This window comes from Pteropus vampyrus, unplaced genomic scaffold, assembly GCF_000151845.1.
Source record: "Pteropus vampyrus isolate Shadow unplaced genomic scaffold, Pvam_2.0 Scaffold68, whole genome shotgun sequence".
NCBI classification, from domain to species: Eukaryota; Metazoa; Chordata; class Mammalia; order Chiroptera; family Pteropodidae; genus Pteropus; species Pteropus vampyrus.
In genome coordinates this window covers 773,045-783,468 of record NW_011888849.1, presented here as the reverse complement: position 1 = coordinate 783,468, position 10,424 = coordinate 773,045, and the positions used below count along the sequence as shown (strand labels likewise).

At 39.3% G+C, this 10,424-nt stretch overlaps 1 protein-coding gene across 1 annotated transcript in view; it reads left to right on the top strand.

Moving 5' to 3' along the window:
* The first annotated feature begins 1,350 nt into the window (after window positions 1-1,350).
* The window catches only part of PDE6C (phosphodiesterase 6C), a 39,926-nt gene continuing 30,852 nt past the window's right edge, over window positions 1,351-10,424 (top strand). Inside the window, exons 1-9 of the mRNA XM_023531435.1 lie at window positions 1,351-1,485; window positions 1,584-1,673; window positions 2,571-2,711; window positions 5,427-5,501; window positions 6,541-6,605; window positions 6,712-6,778; window positions 7,926-7,973; window positions 9,365-9,514; window positions 10,117-10,260. Of these exons, the coding sequence (XP_023387203.1) occupies window positions 1,354-1,485; window positions 1,584-1,673; window positions 2,571-2,711; window positions 5,427-5,501; window positions 6,541-6,605; window positions 6,712-6,778; window positions 7,926-7,973; window positions 9,365-9,514; window positions 10,117-10,260 (912 nt within the window). The 5' untranslated portion in view covers window positions 1,351-1,353. The remainder of the gene's footprint in view (window positions 1,486-1,583; window positions 1,674-2,570; window positions 2,712-5,426; window positions 5,502-6,540; window positions 6,606-6,711; window positions 6,779-7,925; window positions 7,974-9,364; window positions 9,515-10,116; window positions 10,261-10,424) is intronic.

Genomic DNA, 10,424 nt, shown 5'->3' with positions numbered 1-10,424 from the left:
AAAGCAACACCGCTTTAATTTTAGACAGTGAGTCTCAGAATTAGGCTGAAAGTTCATTTCTAATTGAAGAAGCCTCAAGTTCAAAGAGGAGATAGTAAGGGCCATGGAAGGCTGAGCCTACACCCATACAGAGTAGGTATTCCTCTAAATTACAGCTAATAAAACAACTACCGTCCTTGACCTTCTTCTCAAGCCCTTTCATTTGTGCACCTCTCCAGACTCATGTCTCTGCCCTTCCCATGGTGAGTGTACTAGAATCATCTCTTGCACAGCTTATATCTGGGAAGATCCACTTCCTCTCTCCCAAAGAGAGAAATAAAAAATATGAATAAAAGACATTAGTTTGGTGAGACAATGAAAATTGGTAAGGATCTAGTGTTGGTGAGAGGGTGTTCCTCTCACCCATGACCAGTGGAAGTAAGAATTCCAACTTTTGGTAAAAATAATCTGTATGAATAAAAACTGCATATACCTATTGACCCAGCAAAAGTAACTTCCACTTTGGGTAACCCATCTCATAAAAATAAAAGCGTGAATGATTAGTGCAGCATTGCTAGCAGTGGGGAAACTATAAACAGACTGAGTCAGTGGAGGATGACTGAGCTGATCATGGAGCTCCCACACTGTGGAGCAGCGTGCAAGAATCGAGAGATAAATTCACAACCACGTGCATTGGTCTGGAGGAAAGTCCATAAAATATTGTTATGAAAGTATCATGTAATTTAGAAAAGAAAATGTTATAAAAAATCCAAAAGAACAACAACAAAAAAAACCAAACACCTTTGTCCAAGCATAGAGCAAGACATAGAAGGTGACACACCAAGCAATTAACACTGATTTCCTTAAGTAGGTGAGATTAGAAGGAGTTTGGGGGGATCACTAATTTTTTCTTCGTGTTGTGATGTACTAGTTCTCTGGTTTCAAGTGCACATTTGACTTTTGTAAGTAAAAAGAACTCTTTGAAATATCCCTGTAACTCCAGCTGTGCTCTCCTTCTGGGCACACACGTTCTGTTCATTGACACCCTCTGTCTCTCTCTCCCTTCCTCTTAGCACCTTCTTTCCATTCGGCCACGACAATCCCCCCTTTTCCCCTGGCCCAACCTCAGCCTAACCTAGATAAGCCAAAGTTCAGATGGCAAATGTTCATTCTGAAATGGGTAATTTCACTTTAAGCAATCATAGGATGGGGTAGTGTTTGCTCAGGTCCGCTGTGCTGGGGCCCTGGTTACCTGTCAATATGACGGGTTAGACAGAAAGACCTGTTGCCATCTCCAGAGCTACACTCCATGGTTCTGTGCTCCTTTGGCAAATGTGTGAATGTGTCTTTCAGAACAGCCATTTTTCTGACTTCATGGACAAACAAACCGGATATGTCACCAGAAACCTGCTGGCAAACCCGATCGTGATGGGCAAAGAGGTTCTTGCTGTGGTTATGGCGGTTAACAAAGTAAATGCACCTGCATTCTCCACACAGGATGAAGAGGTAATGCTGGGCATCCAGCTGGAGGCTCAGGAAACTTACTTGTTACACAATTAAAAGAAAGACATCCCATCTAATTTGTTTTTCTCTGCCATCTGTAGGTCTTTTCCAAATACCTCACTTTTGTTTCTATCATCCTAAAGCTTCATCATACCAACTACCTGTATAGTGTTGAATCCCGAAGAAGCCAGGTAAAGGGAAGGTGACACTAATCACGCCATGCTGACTTGTTCTGATAAAGGGACCCAGAGAGAGAGAGGCAACAAGCCCAGATCCCTCTTTTCCCTCATGGGGGTTTAGGCCACATTGAGCCAATTCCCAAACTTCAGAGCCAGGTGTCTTGCCTTTCTCCGGTTTTCATTCTGGGTAGACATGATTTCTTCACCTATGAGATAGTGATGATCGTTATCATACCTACCCCACATGGTTGCAGTGACTATTAAATAGTCATTAGATGAATTAGTTCAGATCAATCTCTTAGCAGTTCCCGGTACATAGTCAACCTATAAATTTCAGGAGTAAATCACTCCTCTGAAGTCTGTTTCCTCCTTGAGCCAGGATTATAAAGGACAACACTGGTATCCAGGATACCTGAGTTGGGACCACTCTCTGGGCCTGTTTCCTCATCAGTACAATGTTGTGTGTATCTGGGGGTGGTTAGAATAGAGGGCTTTCAAGGTTTCTTTCCATCCTAACTGTCCAGGTAGGGTTACCTCTGTTTAGCTCAGGATGCATGGAAGGAGGCATGTAGCTTTCTCCCCACAAGGGCCAGCAGGACCCAGTGGGCCAGTAATACTGCACCCTGTGCCCAGGGGCTGTCTCTGTATCCAACTGTAGGTCACTGGCCCTTTGAAGCCAAAACATTTGCTTCTCCTTCGGAAACCCAGAGCCTTACAAAGGTGTAGTCATCATCCCATGCAGAGAATCAGTAATTTCTTGGACACGTACAGGTTCAAAAATGGAATCGCCTAGTCTAGTGATATGTATTTCATTTTATTTGATACATCTCCTGTTTTCTTCCAGCCAAAGCTCTATCTTTTCATAACGTGTTTTGTTCTAACTGTTTTCTTTTTAATACCTACTTTCAGATCCTTATGTGGTCAGCCAATAAAGTGTTTGAAGAGCTTACAGATATTGAGCGACAGTTTCACAAAGCGCTTTACACAGTTAGAACATATCTGAATTGTGAGCGATACTCCATTGGACTGCTGGACATGACCAAGGAGAAGGTCCTCATTGTTCTATACATTTTGTCTTGCCTAAAATCACCTGTAATACACACATCACATGAAATGTGATCCGTTAAAACATGGGTACACTATGTAAATAATCAGTCATGATCTATTATAAGAACTACTGCCAAGAAAATGCAGCACAGAGGTGAAAGTATGCATTTTGGAACAACAACAAAACAACAATCTAGGCTCGAAGCTTGGCTTTTCTACTTCCTAGTTGTATGTGTCTTCAACGAGTCCTTTTTCTTTTTTAAAATATTAATTAATAGACTTTACTTTTAAGAGAAATTTTAGGTTTACATAAAAAATGAGCAGAAAGTTCAGCAACTTCCCATATATGTCTTCTTCCCCACCATCTCCCCGTTTCCCCTATTATCTATTTCTATTATAACATCTTGCATTGGTGTGGTACATTTGTTACAGCTGATAAATCAGTATGGATACACTATTATTAACTAAAGTCCACAGTTTACATTAGGGTTCATTCCTTGTGCTGTACAGTTCTATGGGATTTGACAAATGCATAATGTCATATATCTGCCATTACAGCATTATTCGGAATAGTTTACCTGCCCTAAAAAATCCTCTGTGTGCCGTTTATTCATTCTTCCCTCTCCCTAACCCAAACCCCTGGCAACCACTTGTTTTCTTTTTTATTGACTCTATAGTTTTGCCTTTTCCATAATCCCATCTAGTTGGAATCATACACTATGTAGCTTTTTCAGATTGGATTATTTCTCTTAGCAATATGCACGTACATTTCCTCCATATATTTTCATAGGTTGCTAGTTCATTTCTTTATAATGCTGAAGACTATTTTATTGTCTGGATTCACCACAATTTATTCATTCACCTACTGAAGGACATCTTGGTTACTTCCAAATTTTGGCAATTATGAATAATGTATAGATTTTATGTGGACATATATTTTCAACTCCTTTGGCTAAATACCAAGGAGGCTTATTGCTGGATCATATGGTAAGAATATGTTTAGCTTTATAAGAAACTGCCAGACTATCTTCTAAAGTGGCTATGCCATTTTGCATTTCCACTGGCAATAAATGAGTTTCTGTTTTCCACATCTTTGCTGGCAGTTGGTGATGTCAGTATTTTAGATTTTAGCCATGCTAATGGGTGTGTAGTGGTATCTCATTGTCTTAATTTACATTTCCCTGATGACATGTGATGTGGAGCATCTTTTCATATGCTTATTTGCCATCCGTATACCTTCTTTGGTGAGACATGTTCAGATTTTTTGGTCCACTTTTTAATTGCGTTGATTATCTTCTTATTGTTCAGTTTTAAGCTCTTTGTATATTTTGGATACACATGTCAGTTCTTTGACTTTGTCTTTTTTTTCAGCAAGTCTTTTAACCTCCCTGATTCTATATCGACATAGCTATAGATATATATAGAGATATCTCTCTCTCTCTATATATATATATGTAGTGTCTAGTACATAGTAGGAGAATAATAAATGATACTGTCATTACCAATTCAAGGTTTTGTATTCTGAAAAGTTATAATTATTTTAAAGTAGAAATAATAAAATATTTAATACTATTGACACACAATATAAGGCTCATTTCTCATCTTGTTTCATTAATTCTGTTGAAGCTCTCCTAGTTCAACATAACTAATGAATACCATGTCATTTATATTTATTACTACCCATGTGATTGGAAGTTATTTTTTCAGAGTAATAATTCTAAGTGGATAAACATAGGACCAAGCATCAGGAGAGCTGGGTTCTGATCCTGGCTCTGAGATTCCCTACATGATTGTATGGGCTAGAGTGTTTTTGGCTGCAACCTCAGACCCAGGTGAAAGCATCTTAGACAATAAGATAAGTTATTATCTCATTGAACAAGAAGTCCCAAGGTAGGGCAATTCTTAGGCTGGCTAATTCGGAGCTCAGTAGAGTCATCAAAGTCCCAGGTGCTTTACATTTTATCCTGGCCAGGTCTCTGTTACCTTCGGCATTTTAATGAGGTCTCTTTTTATGATGGCAAGATGGCTGTTGCAGCTCAAGGTATGGCACATAGACATGACAAAACTGGGAGACATTTCCTACAAATATCATTTCCATCACCTGTCACCTGAGTAACACCTTTCTCCAGAAGCTCCCTGGCAAACTTCTCCTCTTTCTTCATTGTCTACAACTGGGCTGTATGACTGTACTCCAGCTAATCCCAGATACCTCATATAGATCACTTATGGGTTGTGCAGAGGCCATATTCCCTGAACAAATTGCCACCTGATACCCAAATAAAATCAGGTTCTGTTAGCAGGGAAGAGGAGAATAGATGTTAAGGCAACCAACACTTTGGCTACTCTGCATGACCTTGGCCAAGCCTCTTAACCTGTGTAGATTTATTTTAATTATCTATAAAAGAGCTACTATATACTGAGTACTTTTAATTATGTGCTAGGGTAATTGATGTGTATTTATTATTTATTTAATCCTCTCAATGACCCCATAGTATAGATTCTATTATTATTCCCATTTTACAGATGGAAAAGTTTAAGTGACTTGTTCATAACCACAAGTTCCTATAAGCAGTATTACTGGGAATTACAGGTCTTTTCCAGCTCTAAAATTTTAGATTTATAAATTAATGTAAAATATGTAAACATATGAAATTCATATAAGATATGGTAGGTCATGGAACAGCTTGTTCAATAATGTTTAAATATAATCACCTCCAGGAATTCTATGATGAATGGCCAATCAAGCTTGGCGAGATTGAGCCTTACAAAGGTCCGAAGACACCAGATGGCAGAGTAAGTACAAACATCTTCCTTGGTGATATCTGTGCATGGTGCAAGTAGCTAAAACCAGAGGCAGCCATGCATAGACGGAAAACCATGGGGCTGAGAAGGTCTGGGTTCTAGTCCTGTAACTTTATGTGAGACCTTGGAGTAGAAAGAGTACTGCACAAGGAGTTTGAAATTCCTGTCCCAGCTTTGCCCCAAGCTAGCTGGGTGGCTTTTGCCTTAACTCACTGTTTAACTTTTCAATTTCCTTTTTCTGTAAAGCCCGGGTTTGGTGGATCAGTAGTTCTCAACAGGGAGGGATGCATCAGAGCCACCTGCCAAGCTTTTTAAATATACTGTGCCCAAGTCCTTCTGAGATGCTGCATTGGAATCTCCAGGGAAGGGTTGGGTTAGATTTACTTCCCCCTTGACAGCAAGCATCACAGGGCAGGAACCATCACTGAAAGGGAAGGTAATGGCATGGAATGTGTCCAGGCCTCATTTTCTGCATCCGTCTAAAGAAGTAGAGAGACTAGTTTTCCAGTCCCTTTCAGCTTTGACGATGTGTCCACTGAATCCAATTTCTGAAGCACTTTTTCAGATCATCTAGTGCTTCAAAGGGGAAAATGCTTCGTGGGAAGGGACATCACTGGGAAGTACAGCTGGGAAGGGAAAGTGTTGACCGAGGTTGAGAAATTACATGATTTGTTCCACTGAAGTTATCGGGCAGATATTTCTAGAATTGTTCAATGAGATATTTCTGCTTCTGGACAGTAGAAAAAGATCAGTTAAAAGAAAGACAAGTTTCCCCTAAAAATTGTCTGGGTGAATTCAACTTTTTAAATTTAGTTCAACAAGCTTGTTCATGTAGACGAACAGCCAATAATATTTCTAGTTTTATTACAAGTTTGTGATCAGAACATGAGTAGTTTGGTAATTTTATGTTATGCAAAGAAATGTCATTGGGAAAGAAGTCCTATTTAAATGAGTTTTAAAGTATTAGTTTGTCAATGAAAAGCATTTCCTTTGGGAAATAAGATTTTTCTTACGATCTCTCTCCTCTTAGGAAATTATATTTTATAAAGTAATCGATTATATTTTACACGGAAAAGAGGAGATCAAAGTGATTCCGTGAGTATTGTCCTAAAGCTGTTGCAGGAATTGCCTTTTTTTTTTTTTTATACAAAGTGCATTTCTCTGTACAGCAATGATTTTCTTTCTTTCATTCTTCCTCAAGGACACCTCCTGCAGACCACTGGACTCTTGTTAGTGGGTTGCCAACATACGTTGCTGAAAATGGATTTGTAAGTTATTAAACAAATTCAATAATATTGGATGAAACTCTTATTAGCTAAGAGATATGGAAACAAATGTGAAAGCAAGAATGTATCAGGAAAAGGTGAGCCGGCCACTCTCTTTGGCACAGAATGTAGTAGGAGAGGGGAATTTTGGCAGTCGAATGTAAGTTAACTAGAGACTCCTAAACCCTGCAAGACAATATTTTGTCAACATGAGAAAGATCGATCCATTTCCCAGGTTCTTAATCTGCAACCACACAAATTTCAGGATATTTTGGAAGTCCATGACCATGATTCATGCCAGGTTTAATTCAATCTCAAGCACAGTTCCTTTGGAACCAAGACTTTTGAAGCATAAAAGATTACTGAGAAAAGAGAAAAATTTGTGAAGAGAGAACTTTGCCACTGATTGCGATACAGAATGTTGTGAGTTGGTAAAAGAAGTGAAGATTTCGCCTTGGTCTGTCAGGTGGAGTGGAGCAGACAGTAGGCCAGGTCTGGCTAGGAGAGGTCAGGTGTAGAAAAACGACAAAGAAGAGATCTCTGATAGGCCCCATAGGTCTCATGGTCAGAGGACAAGGGTCACCATAGATTTTCCACTTGGCCTCAGCCACTAATGGCTGACCTTTCTCCTTCTTATGGGTGACTTTTCTCCCATGTTGGGCTTCTTCACCACCTGGGCCATTTTTTTGGCATCAAGAGTCCTTCCTACAAGAATATTCGATGCTTTCAATATTTCTTTTTGTTGGCATTTTTATTTATTCACTCTTTAGATCCAAGTTTCTAAAATATACTTACAGCATTTATTTACATATTTGTGTTTTCTTTAGTGTTGTGATTGTGTTTTTGGCAGTGCTCATTTGTCTAGTTGCTTTGAATTTGGAAGAAGAATCCTTAGAGGCTGGAAGAAGAGAAAAGAGCAGAGATGGTGCTAAATGTAATCAATGACGGAATTAGCAGAAGGGACGTTAACTTCAATGTATTATTAGCAAATCTGGCCTAGCCGAGGTCCAGTGTGACTAATCTGCCTGCATGTCACGGAGAGCTATGGAAGACACCCTCCCATCTGATGCATTCTTTCTTATTCTGCGTTGCAAGTTTAATGGCTCCACCACACGATGTTTCAGGATTTTTGTTTCCTCTTGTTTTACAGATATGTAACATGCTGAATGCCTCCGCAGATGAATACTTCACCTTTCAGGTAACTTCATCCTCTGCCAGTCCTCACCTCTCAGCGTGGAGGAGGAGGGGAGCAGCACTGTTCCCCCATACTTCCCATCCCCAGAATCTGCATTAGACTCAGAGACAAAAAAAAATCAACAATTCTGAAGCATTTGGAAAACATCTAAGTGCTAAATTGTATGGTCCAGGCTATAAGTGCTTTTGTAATTCTGAAAAAGAAAAATTCCATATAGGTGAAAAACATTAGAGAAGGCTTCACAGAAGAAATGAGACTTAGCCTGAGCCTCAAAGGATGGCTAAATAAGCAAAAGGAGGCTGAAGAATGAATTATGTGCTGTGTTGAGTGCTTGGCTACCTTGCCTTGCTGCATTCTGTGCAGGTGCTACTACACCATGGTTCTCAGACTTCGGAGGGGGGCATCAGAATTACCTGAGGAGCTTAGTCAAGATGCCCATGGAACAAGTTTTTTTAAAAATCTGTTACATGTGGTCTTTGGCCACACTTTGAGAAACACTCCTAAACTCCTGTGGCTGCATCCCCTGCTAGACTGTTGTCATCTTGAGATTAGGGTCTATGATTTATTCACCTTTGTAGCCTCAGAAACTAGCGCAGGTCCTGGCACATCCTAGGGTCCTGAGAGATGTTTGCTAAATGGAACCACACCATAGAACAAAAGACTATCTGGATGCATAAGTAAGGAAAACAGAGTTCACACTAGATATTTCAACAGAGATAATTTAATACAAAGAATTAAATTATTAAACAGGTATTGGAAGACAGAAAAACCGAACAGAAAACACTGACGCAGGGGTAAGGGCTTCTCATCCCTAGGGCTGGGAAGACAAAAAGAAGAGGTTAGGGTGGTCACAATACAGACGCTCGGTTCTAGTATGCTTAATCAAATGTACTAGAACACTTTGAAGGCTGTGTAATCCTAGACACAATGTTTTGACACAATGTAGGAATTGTGCATCTAACACTCAAAGATTATTCTTCCTTTAAATTAAAAATAACCCAAGTGTGGGTGGGGTAGGAGGTGGTTATAAAAGGCTGATGCAAGGGAGCCTCGTGGTGCTGGATTAGTTCTGTATCTTGATTTTAGTAGAGGTTGTGCATACCTACATCTGTGATGAATTTGCATAGAGCCACACACACGCACACACGCACGCACACGTGCACAAATAAATATATGTAAATCTGGTGAAATCTGAATAAGCTCCTTGGATTGTACCAACATCTCTTTCCTGGTTTTGATATCGTACTATAGTTACACAAGATGTTACCACTGAGACAACTGGGTGAAGGGACATGGGACCTGTCTGTACATTTCTTTTGCAACATCCTGAGAATCTATAATTATTTCAAAATAAAAAGTAAAAGTAATAAACTAAGTGTCTTTATTGTTTGTAGAAAGGACCTGTAGATGAAACAGGCTGGGTCATTAAAAATGTCTTGTCCCTGCCGATTGTCAACAAGAAAGAAGACATTGTGGGAGTAGCTACATTTTACAACAGGAAAGATGGCAAACCTTTTGATGAGTATGATGAACACATTACTGAAGTAAGTGCAATTATAACATAATGGAGGTAAATGAAAATTACAAAATAATAGAAGCATAATTATTTGTTATTCTGGAATGATATTTTTGAAGAGCAGTTAAGACACGAGTCACACATGGTTGCAGTCAATATGTTATTGTGTCATTTCTGTTTTCTGACTTCTATAAACTGCAATATTTTTGACTTAAGTGTGAGCTGTTGGTTTAATCAAAATTCTTTACAATACTAGGAAATTGGGAATGAAGGTTTCTATCTCCTTTCTCTCCACCCGCTTCTATTCCCTCTCATTCTCACTCACACCCACAATAAACAGCCTTCTCTCTAATTTTCAGGTCATGCCTATTCTTGCCTATTCTACTGGATTCTTGTAATTTCTCTTTTTAAATAAAGTATTTGGTGTGCATGGTGTACTTTGAAAAGCAAGGGCTTAGCCAATTTTGTTGTCTGGGGGCATAATTGGTATGTTTTTTCTTAGATTAAAATAAGGAACTGGGTTCTTGGTGGTGGACAAGAGATCGATTGATAGGAAAACATGAAGATTGCTGCCTCCAAATCAATTTTCCTCTGATTTTAGAGATTTGAATCACATTTTATCTATTTCAGACTCTCACACAATTTCTTGGATGGTCTCTTTTAAATACTGACACCTATGAGAAAATGAATAAGCTAGAAAACAGAAAAGACATAGCCCAGGAAATGCTCATGAACCAGACCAAAGCTACTCCTGATGAAATCGAGTCTATTTTGGTAAGTGGAGAATTCAGTCCTGTGAACATTAGGTGGTATCTAACATCAAGGCTTCTAGAATTCACCTAATATTCAGAGGTCTGACAAATGAGAATAAGTTTAGTTCTGAGCTAAGGAGGGGAGACAGAGAAAGAGGTTGGGGGAGGCCCTGGGTGGCCCAGTAT